Source organism: Hypanus sabinus, chromosome 6, assembly GCF_030144855.1.
Source record: "Hypanus sabinus isolate sHypSab1 chromosome 6, sHypSab1.hap1, whole genome shotgun sequence".
Taxonomy (NCBI): Eukaryota; Metazoa; Chordata; class Chondrichthyes; order Myliobatiformes; family Dasyatidae; genus Hypanus; species Hypanus sabinus.
The window spans coordinates 144,010,603-144,024,958 of record NC_082711.1 but is presented as its reverse complement, the minus strand read 5'-3'; the positions used below and the strand labels follow the sequence as shown (position 1 = coordinate 144,024,958).

Here is a 14,356-nt window from a genome sequence, read left to right as displayed (position 1 = left end):
ATACAGAAAAGATTTCCTTGTGTCATATATATATATATATACACACACACATATTCTCATTTTGATGGGGAAAAAGGAGTAAGTGAGCGAATAAAGAATAACAACTAAGTAATATAAAATCCACATTATAATAAATATTTCTCGAGATAGGTATATCGCCGTGTACTTTTGCTTCCGTTTAGCTTCTCAACATTTTTAAAGTTAGCCAAACCTTATGGCTCTTCTGAAGGGGGTGAGGATTGTCTTTAGGAAACTCCCAGTCTCTTCGTGATGTATTTCTCTCGGCCTCCTCCTGTCTCCTGCCTTCTCAATTCTCGCACTATTTCCCAAGCGGAGCAGGATAATTCCTGAGTCAGGCTTTCCTTCGTTTTGGTCACGGTGACGGGCAACCCTCTGGCCTTCATGCCTGTAGTCGCCTCTTCCACTATCTGGTACAATTGTGCCCTGTTGTCATAAAACACTCGAAGTTTAGCAGGGTACAGAGTTTGAAATTTAATCTTTTTTTGCTTCAGTACTCGCTTTACTTCAGAGTATTCTTTGCGTCTCTGCAGGACCGCGGGGGGCGGGGGGAGTAAACTTGGTCGAAATATAGTAATTTATTTTCAGAAAACACTCTCTTCTTACCCCAGGCCCTTTGTATAATCTCCGCCTTGGTGCTGTACCAAAGGAATTTTATTATTATTGAGCGTGGTTTTCTATCCTGGGTAGGTTTTGGGACTAATGCACGGTGGGCTCTTTCAACTTCCAGCTCCATAGCTGAGGGAATATCCAGCGCGTCCCGCAGTAACTTTCCGACAAACTCCGTCATAGCCGAGCCCTCCGCTCCTTCGGGAACGTCGTAGATTCTGATAGTTTCCTGCCATGATCTTCCCTCCAGGTTAGGCAGTTTACCTTTTTGGTGATGTAGTATTTTTATTGTCTTACTCAGTATCCGTTCCACGTTTTGAACACGATCTTCCACCTTCTCAATTCGAGTCTCTGCCACCGTTATTTTTTGATTGACGCTGGCGAGCTCTGACTTAATATCACGGAGCTGCTGCTCTACTTCTTTCTGGACCTCCATTATTTCTTTCAGGATTTCGAAGATATTCGCCGCTTCGCCTGAACGAGGCCCAGCATCCGCCTCGCTAGCAAGCAGTCGGGTTGGAGAGCCGTTCGCTGCACTCTCTTGGATGCAGGCTCCGCAGTGTCGCTTTTTTTTATTTCTGTTCTTTTTCCCCATTCTTGCCCCTCTTTTCAGTTCAAATATTTTTCAAAAAATATTATATTTGATGGGATAACGGGGCTTAATACGTGTTTTCCGGATGAGCTAGTGACTTAAGCTGCCATTCTCGATGATGACGTCACCCTAATATGGTTTCTAGTGCTTTCCTGCCATATATGAAGAATAAACTCTTCTCGGGCTTCCAGCTGTGTACGGGTATCAATTTTAACCCATGTTTCTATGACAAACTTTACCATCTTCATCAGGGATGATGGTTTCAGATGGTATGACCTCCACAGTACTGAGACTGTCTGTGACTACCCGGAGAGATAGAAGCAAAGAAGACAGCCAAAGTCTGCAGAAGAACTGTGGCAATCTTTCGAAGATGCTGCTTTTCTTCTAAAGCTGCATGACACTGTACCTAAGAGAATTGATGCAGTTTTAAAGGCAAAGGGTGGTTACACCAAATATTGATCTGATTCAGTTTTTTTTTACTGTTTATTGCCTTTTATAGTAATTTTTCTGATATTTAGAAATTTTTCATTACTTTGAAAACACCTTTTTTTTACAGATTTTTTACATGTGCCTAAGGCTTTTGCACAGTACTGTATGTTACATGAAGATTAACTTGAGATGGTGGTTCCTTTTTGCCTTGTCCAAAGCACCAAATAAACAGAGTTTCAAAGATGTTGAAAATGTCCTTTTGTAACTGGTGTTTGATGTAGTCAAAATGTACTGGTGGTAAAGGTTATGAATGGTGGTTGGAAGATTAGTGCCAGTAAAGCTTCTGGTCAAAGGTAACGTCAGGAAGTTGAAGATGGTGGAACTCTTATCATTGCTGTTGATTGTTGTGAGGAAATTTATTCTTTCTTTCTTGAAGAATGTCTGTGGCAAGCACTTGTGTGCTATGAGTATTAATTGCCATGTTTCAGTGTTGTCCTGACAGGATATGTAAAAACAAAGTTGAATCATCTGTAGCTTGACAAAGGAGATGGTGGTGGACTTTAGGAAGACTAAACCTGCACAGCTTCCTGTTACTATTGATGGTGAGGACCTACAAGTGCATGGGGGTGCACCTGGATGATAGACTTATGAAGTACTAACATAGAGGTTATGTGCAAGAAGGGTCAGAGTTGCCTCTACTTCCTGAGGAGACTGAGGTCCTTTGGAGTATGCAGGCCTTGCTTTCACAAGTTCTATCAGTCTTGTCACTAGTACAATCTTCTATGCAGTGGTGTGTTGATGTCAACAGCTTCACTGAAAGATGAGAAAGGCTGGCTCTGTTATAGGAGTCACATTGGAGACTGTGGTAGAACAAAGGACCCTGCAGAAAATCCTGGCAATTCTGGATAATGTTTTTCAACCTCTGTGTGCCACCTTGGCTGAACAGAGGAGCACTTCTGGTAACTGAAGAGCACTATATGAGGTTCATTCTTACTCTTGGCTCTGTAGCCGGCGAATGATGACCCCCTTCTGCTAGACTGTTTGAGGAAACGTTTTTAAAAATTCTTTCTTGCTTCCCTTCTAATATTTATATACCTGTGCACTTGTAATGCCACTGTGACACTGTAAGTTCCTTTTGGGATCAATAAAGTATATATCTATTTTCTGATACAATATTAATAGAGCATTGTGCGAACATTAATGAGAACTCATTACTTGGTGTTGAAAGGACTGAAACTAGCTGGCCCAAGACACTGCATTGTGGGTGTTCTTTGGGTGTTCTCAGTGTCTTGGAAACAGACAGATCTCCCAGCAACCACATACTAGTGCAAAGTAAGGTGGTCAACTCCAGCTATGGTGTAGGTTTAATTCCATTGACTTTGGTTTAATGTGGGCTCCAACCTTTGTGGTTGGTGTTGTTTGATGTCTGGAGAAGTCACTCTCCTTGCTCATGAAATTCATCTCTTTCCAGATTTTGGACCAAGGTTGCAATGAGGTCTGGAAGCATGTGGTTGAGGCAAAAGCCAAACTGACCACCAAGATATTGCTGAATGATTACTGCTTGAAAGCCCTGTTCACAACATTTTACCAGCTTTAAGTTCTGATGAATGTCAAATGTGAAGATTCTATTAGGTTCCTTCTTCTGTATAACTATTAGGCTGATGTTTTAAAGGTTATTGGAAACCAAAGAGGAAATATATTGATTCCTAGTCACTATCTATTTATCAAGATCCTGTTACTGAGCCTGTGGGAGATAAGTAAGTGTTAAATGTATTAGATTTTCCATTCCCAGGTACATTATTTAGAACTGTCCAGCCTACTCAGATGCTGAGATTTGTCAGTTTGAATGGTCAACAGGGTGATGCAGTTGCCAGAGGTTGCATGAGGAACATTGTGAATAGTACATTTGACAAATGTATATAAATCTTTTGTAAGTGGAATAACTATTTTTCAAGTGCTAATTTTTTACTTTTCACCGAAGTATTTTCTTTCAAATTCTGTTCACCTTCAATATCTCATGGTTAGTTGCAAAACTTCACTCTGATCTCAATATTTTCTGTAAGAATTAACTTGCACTGTTTTGTGATCAGAGCAATATTCTGTACAATGCATGATGAATATTTAACATACCAGGCTACTTTGCCTGAAAATGTGGTCGATACAGCCCAGTCCATCACAGTTAAAGCCTTTCCCACCATTGAGTACATCTGCAAGGAGTGCTGTCGCAGGAAAGCAGCATCTATCATCAAGGACCCCCACGGTCCAGGCCGTGTTCTCTTCTCGTGGCTGCTATCAGCAGTAAAGTACAGGAACCTTGGGTCCCACATCACCAGATTCAGGAAAGGCTCCGGAGCCAAAGTTCAGAGTAAATTGACTATCAAAGTGCATGACTGTCACCATATACAACCCTGAGATTCATTTTCTTGCAAGCATACTCAATAGATCCATAAACTACTAACCATAACAGAATCAATGAAAGACCATAACAACTTGAATGTTCAACCAGTGTGCAAAAGATGATAAATTGCAAATACAAAATGAAAGGAATGATAATAGGCAGTAAACATCAAGAACATGTGATGATAAGTCCTTCAAAGTGAGTCCGTAGGTTGTGCAAACATTTCAGTGATGGGGCAAGTGAAATTATCCCCAATGGTTCAAGAGCCTGATGGTTGAGAGGTAATAACTGTTCCGAGCCTAGCGATATGAGTTTTGAGGCTCCTTTACCACCTTCCTGATGGCAGCAGCGAGAAGAAAGCATGTTCTGGGTGGTGGGGGTCCTTGATGATTTCCTACAGCCCGTGTTAGACAGTGCTGTATCCATAACTCTGGCCCCAACCAGATTGGATCACTTCACTCATTCTCAACACAGCTGAATTACACAGTCTGTGGACTTGCTTTGAATGACTGTACATGGCCTTACAGCGGTGTCAACAGAGCTTTACCTTGAGGGATTTCTCGCAGGTTGGCAGTGGTTATTTAAAAAGGGAGTTTCAAGAGCATTTGTCCATTGTATGTGGCTTATCAGCGGCTATAACCGGAACACCAGTTGTGAGTTACTTAGCAGGGAAGGTTTCAGGAATAAAAGTGCGATACTACCTGGCGGAGCAGTCGTCAAAGGAGTGATCTGAGGCAGAGTGGTAGGGCTTTGGCGATAACGGGTCGAAGCGAGGTAAGTTACCTGTGAGAAATAGAAACAGGAAGTATGTCTGTGAGACCAGTGTTCTGTACTGGGTGTCAGATGTGGGAAGTTCAGGAGACTCCCAGCCTCCTGGACTGCTACGTCTGTGCCAGGTGTGTCGAGCTGCAGCTCCTTAGGGACCATGTTAGGGAACTGGAAATGCAGCTCGATAACCTTTGTCTGGTCAGGGAAAGTGAGGAGGTGACAGAGAGGAGCTGTAGGCAAGTAGTCACACCAGGGCCTCAGGAGACAGATAAGTGGTTAACAGGAGAGAGAAGAGCAAGAGGCAGATACTAGAAAAGTACCCCTGTTGCTGTCCCTCTTAACAATAAGTACTCCTGTTTGAGTATTGTTTGGGGGTGGAGGGTGGCCAACCTGGGGGAAGTGGCAGTGGCCGTGCCTCTGACACAGACTCTGGCCCTGTGGCTCAGAAGGATAGGAAAAGGAAGAAGGCAGCAGTGATAGGGGACTCTATAGATAGGGGTCAGACAGGTGATTCTGTGGATGCAGGAACGAAACACGGATGGTAGTTTGCCTCCCAGGTGCCAGGATCCGGGATGTTTCTGATTGTGTCTACAATATCCTAAAGTGGGAAGGTGAATAGCCAGAGGTCATGGTGCATATTGATACCAACGACATAGGTAGGAAAAGAGGGGAGGTCCTGAAAACAAGCTACAGGGAGTTAGGAAGGAAGTTGAGAAGCAGGACCTCAAAGGTAGTAATCTCGGGATTACTGCCTGTGCCACGTGACAGTGAGTATAGGAAGAGAGTGAGGCGGAGGATAAATGCGTGGCTGAAGGATTGGAGCAGGAGGCAGGGATTCAGATTTCTCAATCATTGGAACCTCTTTTGGGGCAGGTGCGACCTCTGCAAAAAGGACGGGTTGCACGTGAAAACCAAGGGGGACCAATATCCTGGCAGAGGGGTTTGCTAAGGATATTGGGGAGAGTTTAAACTAGAATTGCTAGGGGGTAGGAACTGAACTGAAGAGACGGAGGAAGGGGCAGTTGGCTTACAAATAGAGAAAGCTTGGAGACAGTGTGAGAGGGAGGATAGACAGGTGATAGAGAAGGGACGTGCTCAGACTGATGGTTTGAGATGTGTCTATTTTAATGCGAGAAGCATCATGAACAAAGCAGATGAGCTTAGAGCGTGGATCAGTACTTGGGAGATATGATGTTGTGGCCATTACAGAAACTTGGATGGCTCAGGGGAAGGGATGGTTACATCGAGTGCCAGGCTTTAGATATTTCAGAAAGAACAAGGAGGGAGACAAAAGAGGTGGGAGTGTTGCACTGCTGATCTGAGATAGTGTGCAGAAGCAGAGCAAGTCATGAGAGGTTGTCTACTAAGTCTCTGTGGGTGGAAGTTAGAAACAGGAAGGGGTCAATAACTCTACCGGGTGTATCTTTTATAGACCACCCAATAGTAACAGGGACATTGGGGAACAGATACGGAGACAGATTCTGGAAAGGTTTAATAATAACAGGGTTGTCGTGGTGGGAGATTTTGATTTCCCAAATATAGATTGGCATCTTCCTAGAGCAAGGGGTTTAGATGGCATGGAGTTTGTTAGGTGTGTTCAGGAAGGATTCCTGACACAATATGTAGATAAGCCTACAAGCGGAGAGGCTGTACTTGATCTGATATTGAGAAGTGCACCTGGTCAGGTGACAGATCTCTCAATGGGAGAGCATTTTAGAGATAGTGACCACAATTCTACCTCCTTTACCATAGCATTGGAGAGAGATAGGAACAGACAAGTTAGGAAAGCATTTAATTGGAATAAGGGGAAATATGAGGCTATCAGGCAGGAACATGGAAGCATAAATTGGGAACAGGTGTTTTTGGGGAAATGGACGAAAGAAATGTGGCAAATGTTCAGGAGATACTAAAGTGGTGTTCTGCATGGGTACGTTCCAATGAGACAGGGAAAGGACGGTAGGGTACAAGAACTGTGGTGTACAAAGGTTGTTGAAAATCTAGTCAAGAAAAGAAAAGCTTACGAAAGGTTCAAAAAACTAGGTAATAATAGAGATCCAGAAGAATATAAGGCTAGCAGGAAGGAGTTTTAAGAATAACATTTGGAGAGCCAGAAGGGGCCATGAGAAGGCCTTAGCAAGCAGGATTAAAGAAAACCTCAAGGCATTCTACAAGTATGTGAAGAGCAAGAGGATAAGATGTGAGAGGAGGACCAATCAAGTGTGACAGTGGAAAAGTGAGTATGGAATCGGAGGAGATCGCAGAGATACTTCATGAATTTTTTTGCTTCAGTATTCACTATGGAGGAGGATTTTGGTGATTGCAGGGATGATTTACAGTTAAGGTAGTGTCCAAAGATTAAATATCCATTTAGGAATTGAATGGCAGAGGGGAAGAAGCTGTTCCTGAATCACTGAGTGTTTGCCTTCAGGCTTCTGTACCTCCTACCTGATGGTAACAGTGAGAAAAGGGCACGCTCTGGGTGCTGGAGGTCCTTAATAATGGACACTACCTTTCTGAGACACCACTCCCTAAAGATGTCCTGTGCACTTTGTAGGCTAGTGCCCAAGATGGAGCTGACTAGATTTACAACCTTCTGCAGCTTCTTTTGATCCTGTGCAGTAGCAACCCCCCCCCCCCCAATTCCAGACAGTGATGCAGCCTGTCAGAATGCTGTCCACAGTTTTTGAGTGTATTTGTTGTCAAGCCAAATATCTTCAGACTGCTAATAAAGTATAGCCACTGTCTTGCCTTTTTTATGACTACACCGATATGTAGGGACCAGGTTACGTTCTCTGAGGCCTTGACACCCAGGAACTTGAAGCTGCTCACTGTCTCCATTTCTGATCCCTCTGAGGACTGGTATGTGTTCCTTCGTCTTATCCTTTTTGAAATCCACAATCAGCTTTTTTGTCTTACTGTTGTTGAGTGCCAGGTTGTTGCTGTGGCACCACTCCACTAGTTGGCATGTCTTACTCCTGTACGCCCTCTCGTCACCACCTACCAACAATGGTTGTATCAGCAAATTTATAGATGGTTTTTTAGCTATGCCTAGCCACACAGTCGTGTATATAAAAGCAGTGGGCTAGGTATAGACCCTGGAGGTGTGCCAGTGTTGATTGTCAGCGAGGAGGATAGGTTTTCACCAATCGGCACAGATTGTGGTCTTCCAGTTAGGAAGTCGGAGATCCAATTGCAGAGGGTGGTACAGGGGCCCAAGTTCTGCAACTTCTCAATCAGGATTGTGGGAGTGATGGTATTAAATGCTGAGCTATGGTCAATGAAGAGCAGCCTGGCATAGGTGTTTGTTTTGTCCAGGTGGTCTAAAGCCTTGTGGAGAACCATGGGATTGCGTCTGCCGTTGACCTATTGTGGCGATAGGCAAATTGCAATGGGTCCAGGTCCTTGCTGAGGCAGGAGTTCAGTCTAGTCATAACCAACCTCGCAAAGCATTTCAACACTGTCGATGTGAGTGCTACTGGGCGATAGTCATTAAGGCAGCCCACATTATTCTTCTTAGGCTCTGGTATAATTGTTGCCTTTTTGAATAATTAAGTCTACATGAATACTTAAGTAATTTTGTTTCTGTGAAGGGAACATTTGGAATAACATAAACTTGTAGAATTAGTTTCCATAAATTATCTTAAGGTAGTTGACTGGCTTTTCTCTCCTGTATTTCATGATGTATAGCTCTGTTCAAAAACTTACAACCAAAGCTTCTAATTCTAGCCATTAATTCATTTGTTTTTTTTAATCCGTGCTCGTTTAAGTAAGTGTTTATGCAGTAGTACTGATTGCAAATGATGACCTGAATATCACGGTTTCCTCTTTGTTTAAGATGCTCCTCTTGATACTTGTTCCCTTGGTGCTTTGAGTTGAGATTACATGGAAATGGTGCACTTTGCAGATGACACATACTCGGCTTGGAGGTAGTAACACCTCGTATCCCGTCTTGGTAGTCTCCAGCCTGGTGGCAACTGTGTATTCCTCTCCATAGATACTGCCTAATCCGCTGAATTCCTCCAGTACTTTGTGTGTTCTTCAAGATTTCCAACATTCGAAGAGTCCCTTGTGTAGTATTACCAATGATTCTTGATGCCATATTTGGTCAAGTGTTGGTTTCATGTTTTTCCCATCTCTCGTTTCAAATTCAGTTGTTTGGTCCATATTTGGACTAAGGTGGGCAGATTATTTGTGAGCAATTGTGGCTTGGTAGCCATGGGAACAATGCCTTCCATCATTTTGCTTGAGAATACATCCATTCGGTTATAATTAACTGATAGGATTTGTTCTGCCTTTTTGTGAGTAGCTTTTATAAGGACTGTTTTCTACATTGTTGGAAAGGTGGCCTTGTAAATCTGTAGCAGTACTTTGGCTCAAAGTGAAGCCAATTTTAAAGTACAAGGTGTTTGTAATACAGACCAGGATGTTACCTGGTCCCAGAGTTTTCCCTTTATTCATTGTTCTCAGCCATTCCTTGGTATATGTTGTGAATTGGGTTGTCTGAAGACTGATGGAGGTTGGGGGAGTTCGGTCCCTACCTTCAGTCACTAATGGCTCTTTGGATGAATGCTAGTAGATATTCTGAAAGGTCATGATTTAAATTGAATGAAATTCACTTGCAAACAATAAATCCTTGGATGACTTGGCAGGAACAAAAGAAGAATTTGAAGTTATTTGCTTTACTTTTTGCTTGGTAGGGGATAACACTATTAAAGAACATGCCTTCCTAATTACTACTTACTTGTGTTGAAAGGTGCAACAAAGAACAAAGTACAGATCACGAAGACTAAACCTGGAGCTGGCAAAGTGTGAAGAAATCCTGAACAAGTTAGTCAGGTCCAGATACAGCTGGCCCTTCAGGTAAGGGAATTAGTTTCAAGGAAGAATAGTAAACAAGTCTTTGTGGGAGGTTGCATTGACTGAGAAATCAAATTAGCAGGACTAGTCTTGAAATTGCTTTTTGAAAAAAATAATACATGAAGGAACCCTAGCAAACCGACCATTTCATATCTGGTATTGTGTACTGAGATGGGATAAAAATTTCTGTAAAGGGATCTCTGAGGAATAGTTATGAAAGTAAGATGGGATTTTATTTCAAGAGTTTTGTGATGAAGTGGTTCTGGGTTTGAATCCGGCTGGCTCCGTGCATGCTTTCTATCTGTGCTGGGTTGAGTGTTGAGCTAGCAACTTGGCCTCCTTTTTTAAAAAACAAGACAAAATTTTTTTTAAAGAAATAACAAGGTTGCCACCTGCAGTGCCACAAGGTGTGGAAAGGAAAAATAACAACAATCCATGAAGTAAGGCCTACCAATAGATAACTTGAGTCTTAAAATGCCCGATAGAAAAATATTAAAACACAAGGTAAAAATATATTATTGCCAGATACATGTGGTTAAGCAGTCAATTGAGTAGTGCTGAGGTCAGCTAATACCTGTGCAAACATATGCTAGCAAGAAACTGCATATTTGGGAGCCACCTCAGGTCGCAGTTATGGTTCAGAAAAGAACACATTTCACTTTGCTTCATGCTGTGCAGTCTAAAGCCGTGGTGGAAGGGTGAGCAGGTTAAATGCACTTTGTATCAACTCCTACAGTTGAAGAGCAGTGTAGTCAGGTGTGGCACTAAAATCACCAGTTACTGGTTTCCCTTTTTTTTATAAAGTTAACAGGTTGTTTTTTTCCCCCTTTTTATTTAGAGAGCCTGTGACAACTGAAGAAGCAGAAGATTATTTTGAAGTTATCTCCAAACCTATGGATTTGCAGACTATGCAGAGCAAGTTTTCATGCAGCAACTACAGATCTGTGGAAGAATTTCTTGAGGATATAAAGTTGGTGTTTAACAATGCAGAATTGTATAATCAGGAAGGAAGCCAGGTTCTCACCTGTGTTGAGAAAACAGAACGATGCTTCATTGAGATATTGCGGAAACACCTTCCCAACTACAACTACAGAAGAGGCAAACCACGAAAAGGCATCCAAAAAAGGACAAGGTTGGTGCAAGTAGAGTTGGAGGATGAGGATGAGGAGGAAGAGATGGAGGAGGACGAGTACGTTGACAGTGATGCAGAATCAAGTGAACATTCCATCCCACCACGCAAACGTCGGAAGTGAATTACAAATAGCCAAGATTTCTAAATAATGATGGATGTAGTAATTATTTTGGAAACTGCAAACATGTTTGTACTTTAAATGTTTACGTTGACTGATTTAAAATACTGGATCAAATACATAACTTCAACCTGACTTGGACACTTTCATAGGAATATAAAAAGGTTGAAACCAAAAGCTCTTATAGAATTTTGTAATCTCTTGTGCAGTTGGGAGGATTTGTGAGGCTGAGGGCTAGGAAGTTCCTTGTTTTATTAAAAATGGTTGTGAAATTAAGTTCATTGATTGTAGCTCTGTAGTTCTCATTACATGAACACCAAACAGAACTTTTGCATTAATATTTTTGTCCTTGTATCAGCTTTCAGCATAAACTCTTCATAATTATTCATCTTTGAAACAGAGATGTCAGTACTGGGAATTAGACCTCAAAGTGGTCAGTCATTGGTTCATACTAAAAATAGTACATTGCTGGAGAAAATTTATACAGGAGTGGCAGCTCCAGCAGATTGAAGGCCAAGACTCTATAACAGGCTGTGCCAGGTGCCACACAATTCATCACCAGCATCTGTTTTATCCAGCTACATTTTAAGTTTGATCATATATTGGAATAGAGTACATTGTAAAAGTATTCAGCCCCTAACCCTTTGTTCACATAAGTGAGTATTACAGTCAGTGAATTGTGTGCTCCTCTTTCACAGTCAAACCCAAAAATACAGGGACAGTTGTAAAGCATGAAAAACTAAAAATTCAAATACTGAAATGTCAGCAGTTCAAAAGTATTCATCCGCCTTTGCTCAGTACTTAGTTGAACCATCTCTCGCAGCTATTATAGCCAGTAGTCTTTTTGGATAAGTCTCTTAGCTTTACAGAATGTGATGGAGCAAGATTTGACCATTCCTCCTTGCAAAATTGCTCAAGGTGTGCCAAGTTAGTTTGGGAGCAACGGGGGGCAGCAACCTTGAGGGTTTGTCAGAGATATTCAATTGAGTTAAAGTCAGGACTCTGACTTGGTCACTCAAGAACATCAATCAGCTTCACTTGAAGGCCCCCCGTGATTGCTCTGGCTGTGTCCTTTGGGTCGTCCTGCTGAAAGACGAACTTTCTCCTCAGTTTAAGCTTTCTGGTAGAGGCTAGCAGGATTTTATTCTAGGATCTCTGTATTCAACAGCATTCATCTTCCCATGAATCCTGACCAGATTTCCAGTCCCTGCTACTGAAAAGCATCCCTATAGCATGATGCTACCACCACCATACTTTACAGTAGGGATGGTGTTACCTGAGTGAGGTGCAGTATTAGATTTACCCCACGTGTACCATTTTGTGTTGAAGCTAAAAATTTCCATTTTAGTTCTATCCGACCACAAGACCTTCTTCCACATCTTTACAATATCCTCTAAGTGACGATTTGCAAAGTCTTTACAAAGATCTGCTTTTTTATATATTTTAGCCATAACTACTTGCTTCCATCTCAAATACCCTTTTTGTCCAAAGCCTTAGAGATTGTGGAAACATGAACTTCATCTCCAGATGCAACCACTAATTTTTGCAGCTCACTGAGTGATTGTTGGCATCACGGTTGCCTCTCTTACAAGTGCCATTCTTCAGTGATTCAGCTTAGAGGGACAGCCTGACCTAGGCAGTGTGGTGGTTGTTTCATATATTTTCCCTTTTTCAAGATAGAGCTCCAAGGTATGTTTAGCATCTTTGAGATGGTCTTGCACCCTTTCCCAGATTTGTGCTTCTCTGTTATCTTTTCCCTGAATTGTCTTGAATGCTCTTTGGCCTTTCTGGTTTGGTTTGTTGAAAATTTACCATATTGTTGAACCTTGGAGAGAGAGGGGATTTTCTTTTGAAAACAGATGATCTTCCAATTTTCTGCATAAATAAATTGGGTAAGTTGGTTAGGTAATACCTGTATATTTCACCTGAGGAAAGCTGGAATAGTAATTACAAAGGGGATGAATACTTTTCAGCCGTACAATTTTGTTTTTAATTTTTAGTAAATCGGTGACAGGTTTTGCAATTTTTTCTTTTGATTTGACATGATGCACAGTGTTTTGTAGATTAGCTCAAAAAATGTATTTTGAATGTAGAAAATGAGACAGTAAAATGGGAAATAGTTGTGGGGGCTGAGTACTTTTTCAAGGTACTGTAAGTGTAAAATAACCCTGTGTTGATCACAGAACAGTATTTTAAATGCAAAGCTGCTTTCTATTCTAACAAAATCCTACTATTTGAGTAGAATCTGTGCCCCTAAAAAGACATTGAAGACTTGAGCTTCTTCTGAACTTCCAACCACCTTTTATGTCATTGAATGACTATGGCCTGGAAACAGCTATTTGCTGATGAACACCCTAAACTGGTGAGGGATGCTTAATTAGGCATCTCCATTTCAAAACTGGAGTGTGATCAGTCCTCACCAACAGAGAGAATTGTTGAATCTGTGATGACAATATTTGTATTTTGGTCATACTCAGAAATCTCTGATGGTCTAACCAAAGGGTGTTTTAATACATTGGGTGTCTAGTTACTGACAACTGGAGATTATGCTTTCAGTACACGCTGCAGATGGTGCAAGCTAACATCACACTGTGATAGAACAAAAATGTTCTATGACATCTAATGCGTGTTGGTTGCCAACAAAGTTGCATTTCACTTGTAGGGTCATCTGGGTCTTGGTGATTGCTGATCAGATGGTTCTCCCGTAATGCAATGGTATTTTTGAAGAATTGTAAAGTACTCCTTTTGTGTGGAGATTTGTACAGTGCATACAGATGTGTAGAACTAACCAGCAGATTAAGATTCTTGCACTCAAGTTGTCAGGAAAGAAAAACCTTGTGGCACAACTTGAACTTGTTTCCATCTGCCTCTTTACCGTAGTTTGTATAAATAACTGATTATTATTTGAGTATTTGTGTGCATCAGGTTCTTCATCTTCCTTTTTACACCACCAGTTTTTTCCCTGAGGAGGAAGCAAAGCACTGATCTAAATTTCTTTTTTATGTTCATTTCCCTGCTTCCCATTTGGCGTTTCTCACCTTTCCTTGTCACAGTTGTGTAGGTAAGTGATGTAGAATAAAACTGTGGAATTTGCATTGTATATTTTCCCAAGTGTCTGTGGTAGTTGTTTGAGGAGGGCTATACTTGTATGAAAAAAACATTTTTGAAATTTTAAATAAAAGCAATTATGTTTAAAACTTTGCAAAAAAATGTTCTTTGTTGATATAACTTCAGAAAGAGTATTCATATTGTTTCTTGTTCTATGTTTTTAATGTTGGTTTGAAATTAGAACTGTTTTCACTGGTTGGAAAGTGTGGATTTTGTTTGGCTTTTCCAAATGCTAAATATCCCAGTCAAGGTGTATAGCAGGATTGGCAGAATAGAGGAAGAAAATGGTAAATACAAATTGGGTGAGTAATTGACATTGAAAAGTGA

At 41.4% G+C, this 14,356-nt stretch overlaps 1 protein-coding gene across 1 annotated transcript in view; it reads left to right on the top strand.

The window, feature by feature from the left end:
* The window catches only part of baz1b (bromodomain adjacent to zinc finger domain, 1B), a 77,577-nt gene extending 64,337 nt beyond the window's left edge, over positions 1-13,240 (top strand). Inside the window, exons 17-18 of the mRNA XM_059973101.1 lie at positions 9,568-9,674; positions 10,510-13,240. Coding sequence (XP_059829084.1) covers positions 9,568-9,674; positions 10,510-10,924 — 522 coding nt within the window. The 3' untranslated portion in view covers positions 10,925-13,240. The remainder of the gene's footprint in view (positions 1-9,567; positions 9,675-10,509) is intronic.
* Positions 13,241-14,356: the final 1,116 nt, after the last annotated feature.